Source organism: Sorex araneus, chromosome 9 (genome assembly GCF_027595985.1).
Source record: "Sorex araneus isolate mSorAra2 chromosome 9, mSorAra2.pri, whole genome shotgun sequence".
Classification (NCBI taxonomy): domain Eukaryota; kingdom Metazoa; phylum Chordata; class Mammalia; order Eulipotyphla; family Soricidae; genus Sorex; species Sorex araneus.
In genome coordinates, this window is record NC_073310.1 from 27210506 (window position 1) to 27233398 (window position 22893).

At 44.2% G+C, this 22893-nt stretch overlaps 1 protein-coding gene across 1 annotated transcript in view; it reads right to left on the reverse strand.

The window, feature by feature from the left end:
* Positions 1–2736: 2736 nt before the first annotated feature.
* The window catches only part of GPR137B (G protein-coupled receptor 137B), a 49630-nt gene continuing 29473 nt past the window's right edge, over positions 2737–22893 (reverse strand). Inside the window, exons 3-7 of the mRNA XM_055147229.1 lie at positions 15837–16059; positions 15032–15181; positions 11021–11149; positions 6792–6916; positions 2737–5760 (exon numbers count right to left, since the gene is read on the reverse strand). Coding sequence (XP_055003204.1) covers positions 5649–5760; positions 6792–6916; positions 11021–11149; positions 15032–15181; positions 15837–16059 — 739 coding nt within the window. The 3' untranslated portion in view covers positions 2737–5648. The remainder of the gene's footprint in view (positions 5761–6791; positions 6917–11020; positions 11150–15031; positions 15182–15836; positions 16060–22893) is intronic.

Genomic DNA, 22893 nt, shown 5'->3' on the forward strand with positions numbered 1-22893 from the left:
GATCAAAATGGATTAAAGACCTCAACATTAGACCACAAACCATAAGGTACATTGAAGACAAGGTCGGCAAAACCCTCCACGATACTGAAGATAAAGGTATCTTCAAAGGTGACACGGAACTAAGCAATCTAGTAAAAACAGAGATCAACAAATGGGACTACATTAAACTAAAAAGCTTCTGCACTGCAAAAGATACAGTGACCAGAATACAAAGACTATCCACAGAATGGGAAAGGATATTTACACAATACCCATCAGATAAGGGGTTGATATCAATGGTATATAAAGCACTGGTTGAACTCTACAAGAAGAAAACATCCAACCCCATCAAAAAATGGGGCGAAGAAATGAACAGAAACTTTACCAAGGAAGAAATACGAATGGCCAAAAGGCACATGAAAAAGTGCTCTACATCACTAATCATGAGAGAGATGCAGATCAAAACAACCATGAGATACCACCTCACACCACAGAGACTAGCACACATCCAAAAGAACAAAAGCAACCGCTGTTGGAGAGGATGTGGGGAGAAAGGGACCCTTCTACACTGCTGGTGGGAATGCCGACTGGTTCAGCCCTTCTGGAAAACAATATGGACGATTCTCAAAAAATTAGATATTGAACTCCCATTTGACCCAGCAATACCACTGCTGGGAATATATCCCAGAGAGGCAAAAAAGTATATTCGAAACGACATCTGCACATGTATGTTCATCACAGCACTGTTTACAATAGCCAGAATCTGGAAAAAACCGGAATGCCCCAGAACGGATGACTGGTTGAAGAAACTTTGGTACATCTATACAATGGAATACTATGCAGCTGTTAGAAAAAAGGAGGTCATGAATTTTGTAGTTAAGTGGATGAGCATGAAAAGTTTCATGCTGAGTGAAATGAGTCAGAAAGAGAGAGACATACATAGAAAGATTGCACTCATCTATGGTATATAGAATAACAGAGTGGGAGACTAACACCCAAGAACTGTAGAAATAAGTACCAGGAGGTTGACTCCATGGCTTGGAGGCTGGCCTCACATTCTGGGGAAAGGGCAACTCAGAGAAGCGATCACCAACTATAATGTAGTCTAAGGCCACGCGGGGGAAGGGAGTTGCGGGCTGAATGAGGGCTAGAGACTGAGCACAGTGGCCACTCAACAACTTTATTGCGGGCCGTAGAAGCTAAATAGAACAGAAGAGAATGCCCTGCCACAGTGGCAGGGTGGGGTGGGGGGGGAGATGGGATTGGGGAGGGTGGGAGGGATGCTGGGTTTACTGGTGGTGGATAATGGGCACTGGTGAAGGGATGGGTTCCCAAACTTTGTATGAGAGAAGTATAAGCACAAAAGTGTATAAATCTGTAACTGTACCCTCACGGTGATTCTCTAATTAAAAATAAATAAATTAAAAAAAAAGAAAATCATGGAAGGATTACCACCTCTGCAGCAACACGAGTTACTAAGGCACTTTTGATTGTAATATTCTTCCGAAAGATTTTGCAAAAGATTTTATCGCATACTAGTCATAGATTTTATGACAATTTTATTTATTTTGCTAAAAGGTAGGATCTAGCCCTTATGCAAAGCTTTTCTAAATATTATAAACCAATATTTTGGGGTTTCTTTTTTGGGGGGCCACACCCTTGGTGCTCAGGGCTTACTCCTGGCTCTGAGCGTAAGGATGACTCCTAACAGGGGTTAGGGGACCATATATGGTGCTGAGAATCAAATCAAGGCCAGCCACATGCAAAGCAAGCACCTTAACCCCTGTACTCCCTGGACCAATTTTTGATGGAAAAAAAGGGTCACGTGGTGACAGTTATGTGCTGGTGAGAATTATGTGGTGCAATACAATTGCCTGTTAAGGATCCCCACCCATAGTTTCCACTCCACACACCCAGACCACTGGTAATCAAGGATCACCTAAAATGCCTCCTCTTCTGTAGCACTGGAAGGTCAGCAGTAACCTAATACTACATTGCTGTGATTATGTCATTCATCTTCATCTCACCATGTACTCCTTGGTCATCTCACATCACGAGAATGGTGAAGACAGTACCATCAAATATTTGAGATACACATGCTGGGGGGAAAAGGCAGCTCAGATAGAGAAGGGAACACCAAGTAGAGGATGTTGGGAGGACCCATTCGGATTGGAAGATGCGAACTAAAAGTAGACTACAGACTGAACATGAAGGCCACTCAATACCTCTATTGCAAACTACTACACCCAAAAGGAGAGAGAACAAAAGGGAATGCCCTGCCGCAGAGGCAGGGTGGGGCAATGGGGGATGGGGTGGGGGTGGGGAGAGGGATACTGGGATCATTGGTGGAGGTGAATGGGCACTGGTGGAGGGATGGGTAAACGATCACTGTATGAGTGAAATGCAAATACACAAGTTCATAAGTTTGTAACTGTACATCACAGTGATTCTCTAGTAAAACAATTTAAAAAAACAGTAACAGTAACAATAAAAAACTTTGAGATATATTCACATAACTCACTACCATATACTGTTATAACTGTCTTATTTTGTTGTTAATTTTAATTCTTACCATGCTTAATTTATGGATTACGCTTGGTCACATGTAGGTAGGTCTGTAAAGGAAAGAAGCTATGTATGGGGTTTGGTGTTGTCTGGTTTGTGGCATCCACTGGGGTTTGGAATATACTCCTGATGAATAAGGACAGACTACTAACTGTATTGAAGAATCAAAACATACGACAGTTCACAGCTATGTGTAACACAGTTTGGATATTTTAATCAAGAGCTCAATTAAATTGGTTAGTTATAAGGAGAAAAACAAAGGACACACATAAACTATAAAATCAGTTAAAATTCTCAGCCAACTCCATAGGTGGAGAGCGACATGTGGACATCCAACAGATGCACAGAAATATTCATACGTTGTCTATTAGTGTTGAATCAGACATAATGATAGTGATCTTCAGTGACACTGTTGCTTCTTTCAGAGTTAAATTTTAACTCTGAAATCATCAGGGTTTTAATTTTACCATGTTGCTTTAAAGAGGACTTCTGGGCCTTGTAAAACCAGTAATTACCATTCCTTGCCTTCTCTGAGCATTTATTATTTTACATCAGGAGTAGCCTTGCCGGTGTTTTTAGCAGCACAACAAGTAAATGAGGTGACTGCAGGAAATTTTAATTTCCTTCTGCTTTCTATCCCTGCAACAGGCCACAGAGTATACCTGGATGTTTACTATGAAAGATTGTTCGATAAAATCCTAGTGGGATTTTCTTATCAATGTTAATAGCACTTGTCTGCTAGCAACACTTTTTAAAAAGAATAAGGGAAAAAAATAGGCACTTAGGACAGTTTTATCCTTTCCCATAAAAAAAGGTCAATAGCAGCTTTATTACCCAAAATAGAGCTTTTTATTCAGTTAACGCCTGGTCTTTCTACTCTCCTGTCAGCAAAAATAAAGTCTATGTAACAATCACATGATTTTACTGACTCTTTTTTAGCATGCTTTAAAATATTTTTTTTTTTTTGCTTTTTGGGTCACACCCGGCAATGCACAGGGGTCATTCCTGGCTCATGCACTCAGGATTACCCTTGGCGGTGCTCAGGGGACCATATGGGATGCTCGGATTTGAACTCGGGTTGGCCGCGTGCAAGGCAAACGCCCTACCCGCTGTGCTATCGCTCCAGCCCCTTAAAATATTTTTGTATCTTCAGCTGATTTGAGAGGTTCTGTCTTTTTGTTTGGTTTTCAGTTTGGGGGTCACACCCAGCAGTGCTCAGGACTTACTCTTGGCTCTGTGCTCAAGGCTAACGCCTGGTGGGCCTGGGAGACCATATAGGGTACCGATAGTCAAACCCAGGATGGCCATGTGCAAGGCAAGCCGCATTACCTGCTGTACTGTCACTCTGGTCCCATTTGAGAGTTTGAGGCTCTTGTGCTAAGTGGGTCTCCCTTTAAATTCTTGTATTAATGACCAAGATCTGTGATGTGACCAGTAAGGTGTCTTGAAGCTATTTAGAATAATAGCTTACAATATTTTGAGACTAACTGAATAACCCACAGTAATAATACTTTGCTTCCATATCTCTGTTTCCCTGATAGTAACTGTTAAGTGGTGAGTGACTCAAATTCTATCTACTGAAAGTTCATAAAAAAATGTTGGTGTGTGGGATTTTCATGTGAGGTAAAATTATTCTATGCAAATAACAAGTCAACCATAATCCATTTAAAATTTGGGATTCCCATTTGAAATATTATCAAAATAAACAGAGAATTGTCTAATCTCTCTGAAATCGATGTCTGAAGGCAAATTAATCCTAGAGAACCAAGTGGAAAATAAAAAGACAATTTTAGTGTGTTTCATCATATAGATAGGATTTAGCAATGTAAGTTTCTTCTTGTTCGTCCCTTCGTCTGTCCCTCCCTCTGTCTCCACAGGTGAGATTTCTTAGCAGAGCAAAATGACACTTTTCCCCTGGAAACAGGACTTCCTCTGGTACCTTATGTGTTTGGGGAAAATTAGACAGAGCTGTAGAGGCAGATTCTACAACTGCAGAACTGAAACTCAGGCTTGGGGAAATTCATATTTCATGACAAATGTTTTTCATTTAAATAAAAGATGGCTTATAAGCAATTGTCTGGAACAAGTCCTTTTAAATACCTAAAAGTCAGGAGTCATTAGAGAAGAAAATGCTTTCCTATTTTAAACAAGCAACTTCTAGGAGGCTGCTCTCAAGAGTTAAAAAAAAAATTAAAGCCATAATATTAAATGTGATTGAACAACACAAAGGAAATCATTAGATTCCATAAATTATTAGGATTCCAGAATTTTAGCTCAAAAAAAAACTTCCATTATTAACTTCTTTTAGGAAACATTTTCTCTCTGAATGTAATAACTGTGAGTAATTTGAGGGTAGTTCTGCTGAACTTCGAGGTAATGGATATTAGATTTCAAAGGGCTGAAAAAGTATGCAAAAATCTCTATTAATATAGTAGAGCAGGTTTTAATAGCTTAGTCAATTCTCTCCATCAACTTATTATCAACTTACTGAAGCATACATATTCGTGACCTGTGAATACCAAGCTTTTGGCAAAATTCAGGATTCTTTAAGGCCCAAATCTGAACCTTAAAGAATTTTAAGGAGTCTGTTCCCTTATAATTTGCTGATATTCCATTAGGCTTTAACACTGGAGTTGCAATTGGCTTTCTAGTATCTACCAGTGTGGAGGTGAGATTCTCAGAAAAGGCAAGGATCTGAGGAATTCTTTAATCTAAAAGCCTCAAAAATCCACCATCTTTTCTACTTTTAAAGTGAATTATGCATAGAAGTTTGTGCAAACTACAACATGTATTTCAATAACATTCTCAAAAACACCTAATATAGTTTAGCATTATTATTTAAGTTATATAAAATACGTCTTTATAAAAGTACAGGTTTTTTTTTTTAAGTTTAAATTATACCCACTGAAATAGGTAGCCGGGCTCGCTTTTTAGTACTAAAATAAGGCTATATCGATCTAAATTATTGCTTGGTCCTATGAAGTCATTACAAACTTGTAACATAAAAAAAAAATCCAGTCCTATTTCTTAAGAGAAAGTGCCCTAAAATTTCAGCTGTCATCGTCAGTCCTCTAACGAGTGGCCCAGAAACCTGGGAACTGACACTACTCGCGACTTGCTTTATCAGGATCCAAAACTGAGTTGGCTGGTAAAGTCCCAACTTGGGCCGAGAAGCTGTTCGTTTGTTGTCCCCAGTCATAGTAGTCAGGAGCAAAACTAGGAAAGAAAACAAAAAAGAAAAAGTTCAGTGACTTGAAACCTTGTACTTTTCTGGATGTCAGGTTTATTTTTGGGCTTTCTCTAAACTACAAACCATCACTGTATCACTGTCATCCCGTTGCTCATCGATTTGCTTGAGCGAGCACCAGTAACGTCTCCATTGTGAGACTTGTTATTACTGTTCCTGACATATCGAATACGCCACGGATAGCTTGCCAGGCTCTGCCGTGCGGGTGAGATACTCTTGGTAGCTTGCCAGGCTCTCCAAGAGGGATGGAAGAGTCAAACACGGGTCGGCCACATGCAAGGCAAATGCCCTACCCACTGTGCTTTATACCCGCTCCACTTTATAGCAGAGTTTTTAAAAGTAGCTTCTTCAAGTAGCAAGGAAGCTAAAAGTCTGTCTGCAAAAGTCTACCAAACACTGAACACTGGAGAACCCAGATGTAAGAGCCCTAACCCAAATATTCTGTGGAAGGAACTGTCTGGGCAACAAGCTGTATCTGTATCTCCTCGAAACGCTGCATAGACTGTTTGGAGCCTCTAGCACAGTGAGCAGAGTCCTGCGCGAAGAGCCTGAGAACCTTAGGAGCTTTTATCTTTCCCTCGTGCAGCCCAAACTCCGGGGGAAGAGTCCAGCACCCAAGCTCTACGCTGCTGCTAGGGCTGTTCGTCTCACACACTCAGTGGTGTCGGCTCCTTTTCTCTGGGGCTCACCCTACCTCCAGCTCCAGAATTTTATTTATTTTATTTGCTTTTGGGGTCACACCCGGCGATGCACAGGGATTACTCCTGGCTCTGCACTCAGGAATTACCCCTGTTGGTGCTCAGGGGACCATATGGGATGCTGGGATCCGAACCCTGGTTGGCCACGTGCAAGGCAAACGCCCTACCCGCTGTGCTGTTGATCCAGCCCCATAGCTCCAGAATTTTTAATGAAGGAATTTTCTTTCTATTTTCAGATCTGGTTGCAGTCCTTGCCCCTCTTCAGCATGTCTCTCTCTTTCTCGAGAGAACTCAGGCCTTACCTTCCTTGGAGCCCCTGAGGGGCAATATTCCATGCGAGGTCATCATCACTGTCATATCTTCTAGGGTTGTCAAAGAAATAGGATCGGGGACTGAATCCATGACTTGGGACCATTCCAGGGCTGGTCTGAAAAGACAGTTACTTTTTTCAGCCTACTTTCAGGAGCTCTAGCTGCTCGTTATTTGAGCAGGAGACTAAAGAGATTTGATGCAACTGGATGAAGGTTGCATCTGTTTGACTGAAGTGTGTATGTGTGTACGCGCGTGTGTGTGCATGTGTGTGTGTGTCTGTCTGTCTGAAGGATGAACCCAGATCAAGTATTCTATTGCCAAGCAATATCCTTGATGAGATTTTCATATATTAACTTTTTCTTTTATCAGTAAGACCAAAATCTTCTCATTGTTTTAATTATTCTTTCAAAGTCAGATAATGGCTAATTTGAGCAAACTAAATAATCCCAAATTGGTTATAAGTCTGCCTATCTTTATATGTCATTTCTTCTGTTTTCAATTCTCAAGCTAAGTGCACCTCAAAAAAAGTCAAATGACTGGTTCAAGTAAGCAGATCAGAGCTGTATTATGGCACCCAAATCTTGCATAAAATCAAGCAGTTGATATCAATACATTCCTTTGACATCCTATGACATCACTGGTGATCTTTTTATAAGTTAACCAATAGGGTGCTGGAGAGATAGTAGAGCAGGCAGGGTCCTTCCTTCTCATGTGGCTGATCAGAAAAGGTTTCATTTCCCAGAACCACATACAGTCCCCAAATCACAGCCAGGAACGAACCCTATGCGCAGGGCCAGGAGTAAGCCCTGAGAAGAGCCAGCTGTGGTTGGTCCCAAAACTAAAAACAACAACAAAAATGTTAACCAATACAGGGGAAAGGCTATTATATAAAAGCTGTGAGATAATTCTCTATGTGAATTCCTGCTTTTCAAAAACTATGTCTGGCCAAATATAGGTGACAAAGTGAATTTATATAATGAGATGTCCTAAAATTTATGACTCAGAGCTATGTCTATGCAAAAAATTCTATTGGACCCTTCCCTCACATCAAATACAGAAACTAACTACACTTAAGAGAAGTAAAAATTTCTGAGGATGAACTATGGGGGGAAATCTACATGGTCTAAGAGTTACACAAAGGATTTTTTTTTCTTTTTGGATCACACCTGGCGATGCACAGGGGTTAGTCCTGGCAGTGCTCAGGGGACCATATGGGATGCTGGGAATCGAACCCAGGTCAGCCGCGTGCAAGGCAAACATCCTACCCGCTGTGCTATTGCTCCAGCCCCACACAAAGGATTCTTAGAGATGATACCAAAAGTGTTGAGCAGGAAAAGAATAAACAGATTCACAGGGCTCCATCCAAATTAAAAACATCTGTGCCTCGGGGCTGGAGAAATAGCACAGCAGGTAGGGCATTTGCCTTGCACGCGGCTGACCTGGGTTCGATTCCCAGCATCCCATATGGTCCCCTGAGCACCGCCAGGAGTAATTCCTGAGTGCAGAGCAAGGAGTAACCCCTGTGCATTGCCGGGTGTGATCCAAATAAATAAATAAATAAATAAATAAAATAAAACCATCTGTGCCTCAAAGGATAGCGTCAGAGAAGTGGAGGACAGGGTCCTAGGAGGATCCGTGGAGGACCATCTGCCTTGCGGGCATGAAGCCAGGCGTTTACTTCCTTGCACAACCCGACAAGCTGTGTGCAATTGCAGTGACACTACCTGCCCTCTCCCTGTGAGCATCTCAGTCTAAGAATGGAGTGATGTACACAACTGAAACAAAGTGTATGCCCCCAGCCCACCCTACCATGAAAGCACTGCAACCGAATGCACAAACCCCAGACTGTGCAACAATGATTAACAAGGATGAGGGGACTGGTGGAAAGGGGATGGGGAAGTAAAACAGAAAGGGGGAAACAGCTTCTCATTTGTGATTATGCGTCCTTTATACTCAATTTACTTCCTCATGGTAAATTAGGGAGATACCATTCAGGGTATAAAAGAACCACGTAAGGGGCTGGAGCGATAGCACAGCGGGTAGGGCGTTTGCCTTGCACGTGGCCGACCCGGGTTCGAATCCCAGCATCCCATATGGTCCCCCAAGCACTTCCAGAGGTAATTCTTGAGTGCAGAGCCAGGAGTAACCTCTGTGCATCACTGGGTGACCCAAAAAGCAAAAAAAAAAAAAAAAAAGAACCACTTAACTCACTAAAGAAAGATATCAGTTTGATCCACTGGGACTGATGGAGGGCTTCAAGGTGCTTTTAGGAATATCCAAAGTCATAATTGTTCTTATAATTGGTATGTTAAGTTTTTATTTGCCTGTTCCATTGTGGCAACACTTGCACAAATGGTGTGGCTGCTTTAACACCATCAAAGCTCTGACACCAGCACACAGTTTCTTAAAAGAACCACCTGAGATTGTCTTTGTTAAAGCAATCAAATGATTACACTAAATAGAGGGAAATTCAGCTATTCACTTGTATATTATGCACACTTTTTTCCTTTTTTTCAGGTTTTGGGGTCACATCTGGTAATGCTCGGGCCTTACTCTTGGCTCTGTGCTCAGGAATTACACCAGGCAAGCTTGGGGAGACTATATGAAATGCCAGGGATTGAACCCAAATTGGCCGCATGCAAGGCAAATACCTGACCCATTGAACTATTACCTCTGCCCCCAGCACATGTTTTTTTCTTTGTTTGTTTTTTCCTTTTTGCTTTTTGGGTCACACTTGGTGATGCACAGGTCCCCGAGCACCGCCAGGGGTAATTCCTGAGTGCATGAGCCAGGAGTAACCCCTGTGCATCGCCGGGTGTGACCCAAAAAGCAAAAAAAAGATTTTGTCCAGGAAATCCCGTCACATTTATTTGTTAGATGTCCTGGTGTGGATTGGAACCAGGGTGGGTCTTGTGCCAGGCAAGCGTCTTAACCCCTCTACTGTCTCTCTAGCCCCTGAACTTAGCGACATTTTTTGTTTTTGTTTTTTGTTTTTGTTTGTTTTTGGGTCACACCCAGAGATGCACAGGGGTTACTCCTGGCTCATGCACTCAGGAATTACCCCTGGCGGTGCTCGGGGACCATATGGGATGCTGGGAATTTAACCCGGGTCGGCTGCGTGCAAGGCAAATGCCCTACCCGCTGTCCTATAGCTCCAGCCCCACCAGCACATGTCTTAATGGATCATTAGTAACTATTCAGAAATGCATAGACTGTATTATCAAGATAAGACAATAGGTTGTTTATTATAGCTATACTTTTTTTTTTTTAAACCACCTGCACTTTGCTCATACTGGCCCAAAACATTCACTATTCTTTTCTATAGGTAAGTCAGTGACTCAAAATTCTACTACTTGTTAATGTGATTAGAATCATTTATGGAGCAAAGTTCCCAGGAACTACCTCTCAACAATGCACTGTACCCCCAGAAAACCTATAAAGTTGATTGGCAGAAATGTGAATTAGGGAAATGATTTTTGATTTTAGTATTACCTACATTTTTATTTCCCTGAGTCACATTTCTGCCAACCAAGTTTATAGGTTTTTCAGGGGGTAGGTAGGGGTTTAGGGGTGAGCAGGACAGAAAATGCGAAGCCTTCTATTCCCATATCCCACCATTCATTAATGCCTGTGGAAGGTGAAATAAAGAACAGAATTACCATTCTGCTTTCCTGTGCTGGGGGAAAAAAAGAGTGAACTGATTCTTAATAAGTTTAGGCTAAAATACTAGTGGGCCCGTGCTGGTTCCAAAATATAGTTAATTACTATCTTTGGGTTTTGAAATTCAACAATCTTTTATGTAAAAAAAATTAAGCTACGCTAAACAGATATTTTCTTTACACAGAGAGAGAGAGAGAGAGAGAGAGAGAGAGAGAGAGAGAGAGAGAGAGAGAGTGAATATGTAAATAGGTGTGAGATAGTACAGGGGTAAAGGCATTTGCTTTATATGCAGCCAACCAGGTTAGATCCCTGATACCACATATGGTTCCCTGAGCAAGGCCAGGAGTGACCCCTGAGCACAGAGCCAGGGGTAAGTCTTAAATATCATGTGTGGCCCCAAACAAAAGTAAAAGCAAAAACAAAACTTCAAATAGACACATACATTTTTTAGATCACTATTAAATGAATGAGGCGCTACTAAAAAATCTAAGAAAAATTCTGATTGCTTTGTGATATGAATTATGTGGTACTTTTGGCTCAGATCAAATGGCTTACTTACTAGGTCCTTCGTGGGATTCCTCACTCGGAAGAAGTAAACTACTAACGTGGTAGGTAATAGTTCCCACACGAAAAGGACGACTCCAAACACTACGTATCCAGCATCTCCCAGCTGATTCTTCAAATCTGCCTGTGGTGAAGAGAAAAGAAAAAGAGGCACTAAGCCAGAAGCAGAGGAATTAAGTTTGACTCTTTCAAATACTGAGACTAATTTTATTTATTTTTTAAAGTTTTTTATTTTTTATTTTATTTATTTATTTTTTAATTGAATTACCATGAGAAAAGTTACACAGCTTTCAGGTTTAAGTCTCAGTCATACAATGATCAAACACCCATCCCTTCACCAGTGCACATGTTCCATCACCAAGAACCCCAGTGTACCTCCCATCCCACCCCCCACCCCCTGCCTGTGTGGCTGATGATTTTCACTTTACTTTCTCTTTACTTTGATTACATTAAGTATTTCAACAGAAAACTCACTATTATTATTTGGAATTTTCCCCCAACAATCAGACCTACCGAAAAGGCATCATTTGATAATTATTTGTTTTCCATTGCTGAGAATGAAGAGCATATGAGGTTTGGGGTTTCTGGTATTTTACTAAGTTCAGAGAAGTTTCTGCCAGAAGTCATATCACTGCAAACTCGTAGCTCCGGTTAGTGGGCCTTGTAAGATGGCGGTCACCACGCTGCCTCCAAAAGGAAAGGCCAAGAGAGGAAAACCTTTCCCTCCCGTGGCTGCACGGGGCCGTGGCTTAGTTCACAGTCTAGAGGCATTTCTGCAAGAAGCCGCTGGGTTCCGAAAGTAGTTAGTGGGCCTCCAGGATCATGGGCATTCAGGAACAGAGGAGCCGTTCATGTGCGACCCTACTAGGGGTCTCCGAGACTAATTTTAATATAATATAAATATATCCCCCTAAAATGTACATGCAAAAATAATGTAATACTAATGTTTCGGGCCTCAGGTGAGAAGTCATTTAAACCATGCAGATTAGATGGTTATCTTCCTCAACACATTCAAAAACAAGACACCTCCAATCTGACTATTTCACTCTCCAGAATCTTATGTGCAAATTAAATCTCTCACTTAAATTTAAGCTGACTTCAACAGTTGCATATGCCTCGATAGCATAGTTTGTTTTCCATCCCACATGAATAATACCTGCACCTTGTCACTTGTTTTCCTTGCACCTATGGATCTAGATATCTATAAATAAATATCCTCTTAAAAAAAGAATTTAATGATAAGTTTTAAACCCACCATAATTAAAAGCTCTTAACTGAGGGCCGGGCTGGAGCGATAGCACAGCAGGTAGGGCATTAGCCTTACACGCCACTGACCTGGGTTCGATTCCTCCGTTCCTCTCGGAGAGCCTGGCAAACTACCGAGAGTATCTTGCCCGCATGGCAGAGCCTGGCAAGCTACCTGTGGTGTATTCAATATGCCAAAAACAGTAACGACAAGTTTCACAATGGAGACGTTACTGGTGCCCGCTCGAGCAAACTGATGAGCAACGGGGTGACAGTGAACTGAGGGCCAGATAACTAATTCAACGAGCTGAAACATGCCCTGCAAGCAGCAGGCCCAGGTTCCAGAGCAATGCCAGGTATGGCCCAGAATTGAAAAAAAAAAAATAGTGTAATTTCTGAGTTGAAAGAAGAAATAAAATTATTTTGTTAAAAGCAAATCGGTGAACAGATAAGGAGTTTCATTTTTGCAAGTTGAAAAGCATTCTGCAAGAGCATGGTGTTGGGAGTTACCCAGTGTGAACTGTGTGTGAAAAGTAACCATTTAATGCTGCTGAAACATACCTCACAAGTGGCTCACAACGCAAATTATGTATTTATACAGAACAAAACCCCCTCTATTGTGAATGCCTCTCAAATACCACTATGAAACTGAGATGCTTATGTATTTGCTTTTCTCAAGCAGGGCATCCATGCAGCAGCGCTCACTCAACTTTCTTTGATTGTGTGTCTGTGGTATTGGTCTGGGTTCAGGCTGGTGGTGTCTGAATCCTTCCCAGCGACACCTTCTGAGCCTCTTCTGAACTTCATCTTCTCTTCACAGGTTTAACTGATCATTTTTCTTGCCTTCAGTCTTGAGTCAGCTCAAGTTTTGAAGACTGTTGGGATTTTAGGAGATCTGGGTCCACTGGCTATCCAGGACTTTTCCAGGACAGGCTAAGGAGTTTTTGGAATTCAATCCAATAAACTCCTATCAGAAAAGTATCCTTTCTTTATTGTGATTGATTTTCTCTGTCTCTCTTATTCAGTGAACATGAATTTATACAGGCAGGGACTGGAGCAATAGCACAGTGGGTAGGGCGTTTGCCTTGCACGCGGCCGACCCGGGTTTGATTCCCAGCATCCCATATGGTCCCCTGAGCACCGCCAGGGGTGATTCCTGAGTGCTGAGCCAGGAGTAACCCCTGTGCTTTGCCAGGTATGACCCCCAAAAATAAAAGCAAAAAAAAATTATACAGGCAAAGAGTGGGTCTGTTAATTCTGTATCCTCTGCACTTTGTCCAGGGCAAGAGACAAATAATTGGTATCTATCGAATGAGTGAGAGCTAATTTATTCCTTTTTATTTTGAGCTTCAGGAACATGGATGCCTGATGCTACTTGTTCATTTACTTTGCAATATGAGTTTACAGTATGATTTAAAAAAAAAAGTATTATGTTAAGGCCATTGGTACAATGAGCTTTATATCCTCAGACACTTTTGTCTACATTTCCTCATCTTGTTAATTAATATGCTCCACTAATTTTTAAAAAAAATTCCCAGTAGCCAGAGTGATAGCACAACAGGTAGGAGGCTTGCCTTGCAGGCCACTGACTCAGGTTCTAGCCCCCTACAGTCCATGATCCCCACCAAGAGTAACACCTGAGCACAGAGACAGGAGTAAGCTCTGAGTACCAGTCATGTGGCCCAAAGACTACCCCCCAAAATCTCCGTAAATTGAAACTTTAAGTATTTCCAGAAATCTAAATACTAGTTTAGATTTGTGTAGAAATTATCCTACGTAAAGAAACTTCTTACATTTATATGGAAGTAATTTTAACAAAATTATGTTTAACTTGGAAGTGCCCCAGAAGTGGTATAAAGAACGAGAGAGAGCCGCCAGGATGTGATCCCGGGGGGCACACGTGTGTGCGGCCTCTCTGCAGCTGCACAAACGTGACTCCAGATGCCAGCTAAATTTTTCGGCATGGGCAGCTCCTCGCAGAATGTCTCTAGACTGAGAACTAAGCCGCGGCCCATGCCCGCCCAGGAGGGGAAAGGCATTTCTCTCTTGCCTCTTCCTTGCCGGGGGTGAAGGACGTGGTGACCGCCATATTATGAGGACCACAGACAGGATTTATGACTGCAGCAATAGGACGCGAGGGTGCTCTTGGGAAGGTGAGTGGCACTGGCTCTTCCTGAAGACCTCATATCTCTTCACAACAGGTCTGACTCTAGTGGGGTACTCCTAACAATAATAGTGAGGTTTGTGTTGAAATACTGAATGTAACCAAAGTAAATGGAAAGTAAAGTGAAATTTATCAGTTACAAGGCGGGGGGGGGTGCAGGGGGGCAGGATGGGAGGTGTACTGTGTTTTTTTTCTTTTTTTTGGTGGTGGGATATGGTCACTGGTGAAGGGATGGTTGTTTCAGCATTGTATAACTGAGACTTAAGCCTGAAAGCATTGTAATTTTCCACATGGTGATTCAATAAAACAAAATTCTTAAAAAAAAAGAATGAGAGAGAGTTGAGAGAGAGAGTTGAGAGAGAGTTGAGAGAGAGAGAGAGAGGTATGTGTGAGAAAGAGAGGGGGGAGGGAGAGAGAGGTGTATGTGAATGTGTGCATCCATCCCACTTTATTTAGAAGTAAACTGAAATTATAATCCCATTTGACAGCTGAGATCAGATTCCACAAGATATTGCCCAGCTCAGTTGGAGAAGCATGTAGTTTCTCCTGCGACAGAGCACAGGCCTGCTGCCCAGGTAACGCCCGGCCCCTACTCACCTGGTCTGAGACATTGTACCAGTCATAATCAAAGGAGTGGACACTCTTGCTCTGAGAAAACGACAAGGTGAATAGGTTGTAGCAGGCTCGGGAGGTGTAGAGCAAGATGACAGTCACGCCGATGGCCGTCACTTGACACACAGAGGAGCCCTGGAAAAGCAGGAGCCATGAGAGAGACCCCAGCTCAGGTCCAGGATGCCAGGCTTAAACCATAGATCCTGATATGTCTGGATCACACAGCCACATGTGTGGCCACATAACACCTCCTAATTCCTCAATGCTGAAATTCCAGCAGGAGCACACTAAATTAGATGGGAAGGAAACATAGAAGCCAACTACACGCAACAAACAAAAACAGTAACTGACAACACACAGCTTAGTAAATTCTCAAATAAGGACTGAATAGTCCTATGATGAGATATAACAATTGCAACATGAAAAATTGACTATACATCTATACTTATAAATTTTGATACTAGAACTTTAATCAATCTCAACTCCAGAATCAAATCTCAACAGTTGTGGCTTTGTCTACATTAAATTTTTTTTTTAAGAAACTGTTCACAAAAATAAAATTAATCAAGTACCTGAAACACGGTTTAGTGCTAGATGAGTGTTTCTATTATTCACACAGCTTCTGAGCCCAAGACAATGCCAGTTAAACCACTCCACGAGTAAAATGGAACTTAACAGCTTAATCATTTGCAGGCAGAGCTGGTGCCTGATTGGTCGAGTCATGTTTGCAAAGCAGGAGAGTTTTCAGTACAAGCTCACTGGCGGGCTCTTGGCTGCATTTCCACCTCACCTTAGATTCCAAGTAAATGTTGGCCAAGGACATCTTCGAGATCTTGTAGAGACAGATGGAGAGAGAGATGGCACACAGCACAAAGAGCGTGTCATTAATGGCCACGCGCACGGATACGATGACTTTCCTCTCCCATGTCCCTGTCTTCACCAGCACGGCACAGGTCAAATTCACCAACAGGAAAATGAGGCTGATGAAGAGTGAGGCCAAGTAGAGGGGTAACCTGGAAAGGACGAGGGAGATCCGTAAGACTCTGTTCCCTGTGCGCTATGCGGCATGTTCTGGGTGATCTAGAACTTTCTGCGTAACTGCCAACAGCAGAAGATGCCAAAGGCAAGCACTTTCAAACACAGACTCTGGAGGTAGTACTTTCCAGATTCAAATTATGCACACGAGACGGCAGTTGTGCCCTTGGGAGGGCGGGGGATGCCCCCTCCTCTGAACCTCCTTTCCCTACGTGGTCTCCAGAAGGTGACTATGTGTTAGTGGCAGTGTCATGGTGCACTTGCCACTCAGGAAGACACAGAGGGAAGACTAGAGATCAGAGAAGGCTGCGAGAAAACAATAACCATCCTGCCCCCTAGAAGGCTCTGGAACCTCAGGGTCAGCATTTTGGAAAACAAACAAACAAAAAAAACCAAAAAAATCACTAAATTATGCTGACCTGCAGGCTACTTTGAGCACTGAGCTGATGTTTAGAAAAGACTTTACCCCCCAAAAATGTCACTGATGAGCAGAACACTGATAGAAACGCAACAGGAGTCAGAGACTTGAACACGCCTCTCTTACTGCTGGATAGAACGATGAGGCGAAAACTCGACAAGGAAACATGGTCCTTGAAAGAAGCAATGGAAGACATGGGCCTCATGGACATAAATAGGGACTTTAACAACGCCGAAAGTGGAATACACATTCTTCTCCAGTGTACATGGAACACTCCCCAAGACAGAGCACATGCTGGGTGACAAAGTCTATGTCCATAAGACCAAGAAAACATAAATCATGTCCACTATCCTCTTCAGACCATGATGCTCTGAAAATGGAAATGTATTACAAACAAAAATGCAGGAAGGTCTCAAATCACTGTATCACTGTATCACTGTCATCCCGTTGTTCGTCAATTGAAATCGGGCACCAGTAACATCTCTATTCCTCACAGCCCTGAGATTTTAGCAGCCTCTCTTTACTCATCTTTCCCAATGATTGGAGGCTTTTTCAGGGTCAGGGGAATGAGACCCATCATTACTGTTTTTGGCATATCGAATACGCCACAAGTAGCTTGTCAAGGCTCTGCCCATGCAGGAGGTCTCAAATTTATTTAATTTACTTATTTTTAATAAATTTATTTCTTTATTTTTAGGTCTCAAATATTTGGAAATTAAACAAAAAATAAATAACGATTTTCTTTAATTTTCTTTAATTTTCTTTAAGAAGGATTTTTTTTATAGCACTGATGAAGGGAAAGTCAATCTCACACCCCCTTCACTTGGGAACACTCACGGCACCTTCCTCCCCTAGACACAGACTTGTTGGGCTTCAAGACAAAGTAGTTTAAGCAACTAGGATATGTCTCCAAGTCCCAAACAGTGGCAAGTGATTCTGAAGCTACAAAGCAATACTGGTGTTTCCAAAAGCCAGCAGTTGCTAGGATACAGATGCCTGGGATCCAGGCTACCTCAAAATATTGTGTCATGGACAGGATGCATGATGGGGAGACAGGGCAAGTTTGGAAGCAGGGCTTTAGTTCTATTTTCTGCCTGCAGATGACAGGTTGATATAATAAACCTCCGCTGAGCCTAGCAAACCTGCATGGGATTCAATGTCTTGCATTTAGTAATTTTATTATCCACTGATAAAAATTCTCATGTCATTTTTCAGGACACATTCTATCAAAAGAATATTCCCTGCCCCTCACCCCTTATCTTTCAGCTCTTAGCTCAAAAGTCACTGCTTCCAAGTATAATATTCCTCAACTCTCTCCCCTGTGCACATATGTGTGCATGCGCTCTCTCTCTCTCTCTCTCTCTCTCTCTCTCTCTCTCTCTCTCTCTCTCTCACACACACACACACACACACACAAACACACACACACACACACACACACACACACACACACACACACACACACACACACACACACACCCTGGTCTCTCTGCTGTTTTTCATGGCCCTGCACCTGAACTCTGCAGGTGTGACATCAGTCTACAATAAAGTAAGTAAGCAGACAAAGTCTGCTGCTGCGTCTCAGGCAGTGCAGTCCAGGAAGACCAAGGCTGTGGTTCTGTCTTTCATCACCATTAGGCAGCAGGAGCTCAACAGAGGGGTTCCAGAGGGAGAGATACCCCGGCACTGCAGGGCCCAAGCAGCATCATACCCTTGGGACCTTGTACCGACCCATCAGCCCTATTGGCCGAGAGTAGGTGCTGGGGGCCCCAGGACCTCCCCCTGCAAATGAAGGGGGAAAGGGAGGGAGAAGAAGGAAAGGGTGAAGCTATGCTTTCTGCCTTCTAGAAGCATGGCATGAGCTAGGTAAGCAAGATCGGCCCCTTTCTCGGGGGCCCGGTGAAACCTCAGGAGCTGCATTTCTCAAGGGAGAAGAACTCCTCCCTCCCAGCCTGCGGGCCAGTTCCTCCTCAAGGTTGACTCAGTTCAGGGCAGAGGGGTGGTTCTGGGAGTAGCAGTAGGAGCAGGAGAGCCAGGGAGCGCGGGCAGTCCTGGGCCACCGGGTGGGCGAGGCCAAGGCAAGACTCCCCTGGTGAGGAGCTCGCACGAGGCTGGAGAGCGGAGGGGTGACAGCTATGGCCTGGTTTGTGCTTCAGAAAGACCATCTGGGGCACAGTGAAGACACGGATGGGACAGAACCTGAAGTGAGGGGAAAGGGTGGCCCTGACAGTGAGGGGGGTGCACATGGAGATCAGAACTAGGGGCCCAGACTCTGGGGTGCCATTAAAGGGCACAGGGACCTGCTGGGGGCTCAGGTGTGGCCAAACAGCCAGACTTCACCCCAGAAGTGTGAGCCAGATCCCAAGAGTTGTGCTGCAGGTGACAGTGGCAGGCAGTGCTCTGAGCCCTAGCGCTGAATTCCATCATCCCTGTACAGGGAGACACACAAAGCTTCACAGACAGAAACAACTCGTTTTGGAACAAGCAACATGAATCTGTTGTCACAAGCAGCCTCTTTCTGAGGACGCGCACAGGGGTCAATCCTTCCCAATCCACTGCACCCCCCTTGTTGGGGTCCCTGCTCTTCCTGCTGTGTGAAGGACCCAGCCCAGCTCCTTCTTCCCGGCCGGCAAGTTTCTCCCTCCACAAGGAGCCCAGATGTGGCGACTTGTCTCTGACATGACCTCTGACCTTTGGCTCTTGGGTAGGTTCCTCGAACATACGGACAGCTGTGCCGCTCTGGCAACAAAGCATCGTCCAGCAGACTACTCAGAAAGAGCAGCATGGCCCGGCCTGGCAGTCCCCAGCACCCCCACACCATGGCGCTGATGCTCGATGCTCTGGCTCTCTTCTCCACAGCCAGGGCTGCCCTGAGTCCTGTTCCTGTGTGGCGGAGTCGAGGATCTTCTCCCAAGAAGAAACTCTGCATTTTCCCTGGATCCTGGACTCCACCATTTCCGAGGAGTATTTCTCCCCGCGCTGAAACCTACTGTAAAGCCCAGCGTGTTCCCGAAGGGAGGGAAACGGAGAGCCAGGGAAACGCCTTCTGTTCGAGGGCCAGGTCCCGACTGCAGCTGGTTCTCTCACGGCCCAAGGAAAGAGACCTGGGCCACCTCGAGGGCCTGTGTGAGCCGGGGGAGGAGGCTGAGGAGCGGTTCCCACCGCGTCTGCTCTCTCCGGCGCATCAGAAGCGTTTTCTCTGTGACCTGCCATAGACACGCCACAGCTCTAGGGCATGTGGACATGGTGACAGACAAAAGCAGGATCTTTGGGGAATCCCAATTTCTGCATTTCGGTTCCTCAAAAGTCCTTTTTTGGGGGGAGCACACCCAGTGGTGCTCAGGGCTTACGCCCAGCTCTGCGCACAGGGATTACTCATGAAGGTGCCCCGGGGACCATATACGGTCGAGGAGATTGAACATGGGTCAGCTGCAAACAAGGCAAGCACATTACTAGCTGTACTTTCTTTCCGACCCCAGAGCCCGTTTGGGGTTGTCCTATATAATGACATATTTCTTATGCAATATATGACAATTTTTTTTAAAATAGGAGTTCTCTCTCTTTCTTTTTTTGAATTGTGGAGGTGGCGACCTCTACACACACTTAGGTGAAAAACAGGGACCTCAGCCTCATTTGTGTGGGGAGGACTAATCGTCTATCATTCCAATTTTAGCATCTGTGCTACCAAAGTGAGCACCATGTTTGTTATTCTTATGTATTAGGCTTATCTGTTGTGCTTTTGTGAAAACAGATGGAACCGTCCAAAACCTGCTGTCACCCGTCCCATCTCTGGCCCCTTGCTATTTGCACACACTTTCCCAGCCTCCAGGAAAAGCACAATCTGGACTTGCAGCTTTCCCAAGATGACTTGTCACGCGTGTTGTTTAAAATGCTACTGTGCTGAGGTCCATATTTTTTGCAACAAACTTAGTCACGTTTATTTAAAAGAAACATTACAGGGGCTGGAGCAATAGCACAGCGGGAAGGGCATTTGCCTTGCACGCGGCCGACCCGGGTTCGATCTTCAGCATCCCATATGGTCCCCTGAGCACCGCCAGGAGTAATTCCTGAGTGCAAAAGCCAGGAGTAACCCCTGTGCATTGCCAGGTGTGACCCAAAAAGAAAAAATAAATAAATAAAAGAAACATTATAAAAAAATGTGCAAAATTCAATTTTATGATTCAATACACAAAAAAAGTAACATGCATACTTTATGCTGAAATCCACATACAAAGCTAGTTGATTACATGACAGTAAAGGAACTGAAAAAACTGAGAACTGGCTTCTATAGGTTTTAAATATTTGCAACCTGAAATCAAAAACGTAAAAAATTAAATTTCTTTAAAGGGAAGTCAAGAAAATTAAATATATACCTCAAGCAGTGCTAACAATAAGACAGAGCCCATAACCTATTTTAGTTACCCTAATGTTAGAAAAATGTTATGTGCCTTTTGTTCTCAGCATGTGAGCGTGCTATTCTTACAAACTTTTGGGAAAGAGAGATGGCGCTCCATGCCAACAGCACTGAGCAGAGACACGTTGAACGGTTCCCTTCATAAGCCTGTAAACGAACAAAGGCACGCTCACTGCTCTAAGTTTGAAAGTCTGCACAGGAATTTCACCAGAGGTGGAAGTCACATGACCCTCAGCCTCTCATCTCAGTCCTCGCAGCCCTGAGAGCGAGACAGGACCCAGCACTGAGCACACACAATCAAACCTCAGGCTGCACCAGGCACAGGCCATGGCTGGGGCCCACTGCGTGTTCTCAGACACAGCTGTGTCATTACCCTCCATGTTCAGATAGGAGGAGGCATTCCTTTCTCCCTTTCTAAGGCAAGCTGTTGGTATTTAGGATTCTACTTAAATCCGGTTATAAAGTCAAAATAATTATGCATGCAGCCAACCTGGGTTCAATCCCCAGCATCCCATGTGATCCCCTGAGCCCCACCAGGAGTGATACTAAGCACAGAACCAGCCCCTGAGTACTGCCAGGTGTGCCCCCAAACCAAAAAAAAAAAAAACAACTTTTAAAATGCCACTGCAGGTGGCATTTATTCTTCTCCTGGAGGTGCTCGGGAGACAACATGTCATGTAGTACCAGAGAATGAACATGGGTCAGCAGTGAACAAAGCAAACATATGACTAACTGTACTTTCTCTCTGACCCAAAGGCTGGTATAAATTCTGATGCCTTTCTACTGAGCACGACAAAGCCATAAACGATGGCTAGAGGCTGGATCAGGAAAGTACCAGCACTCGCAGCCCGCATGGCTCCTGTCGTCCTTGTCCACTCCACACCGTCACCAGCGATGACAAACCTCCAAGTTCCCTCCTTCCTTGGGACCCAGAGACTACAGATGAGCGAGACAGAAGGCCCGACACCTTTCCAGGCTCGTGGACATCTGTCCTGCCTCCCAGAGCTGCTGCTCTGGGGAACCCTGACTCCGGTACGTGCCAGGGCAGCTGCCTCCCCTCCCACTCCCCCCCTGCCCTCACTCAGAGCTGCTCACTCCTTCTCACTCGGCTACTCTGCTCTTTCTCAGCCATCCCCTGGCTCGGCCTTCCTACAGCTCCCCCTTTTCAGACCTGAGCCCCCCTCATTTTCCTCTGTCTAAACTTGTCCCTGGAAAACCTGGCTTGAGGGGAGGGCAGAGAAATGGGGCGAAAAATGTAATGAACCAAACCCACAATAAGGAGAAAAAGCCATAAAGCAAACTTAGAAATACGATAAACGTCAACTCAGGGCCAGCAATGTGCTTCAAGCAATAAAGCACGTACCTCCTCAGGCATGCCTGAGGCCCTGGGTTTGACTGGACCACAGAGAAACACCCAGTGTGACCCTGGTGACACAAATCACTTGCTGGGAGTGGCCTACCACAACCATAACAAAAACTGTTGCACATCAATTTTGTCTTAGAAAATGGAACAATGGAACAGACATTTTCCCTTTGGGTTTGAGTTTTTTTTTTTTTTTTTTTGCTTTTTGGGTCACACCTCGCTTTGTTCAGGGGTTACTCCTGGCTCTGCACTCAGGAATTACCCCTGGTGGTGCTCAGGGGACCATATGGGATGCTGGGAGTCGAACCCGGGTTGGCCGTGTGCAAGGCAAACACCCTACCCGCTGTGCTATTGCTCCAGCCCCATACTTTTTCCCTTTGGGTTGGGGGCAAGGGCTAAGTTTCATACAATCAGCTCGCTTCCTTTCCACATGCCTAAACTTACAAACTCTTTTCTCTGTCTTCCACCCGCAGCAGTGGCTACATTGGTGGTGGGAGTGGGGGTAGGCGTCCGTGCAGTAGTGCTGGGGGAACTGAACCCCCCCACCTCCTGCCCTGTATTTTACAATTTGTTTCCGGTGTGCATAGAAAATGTTGGCAAGGGGGAAAATAACAGGT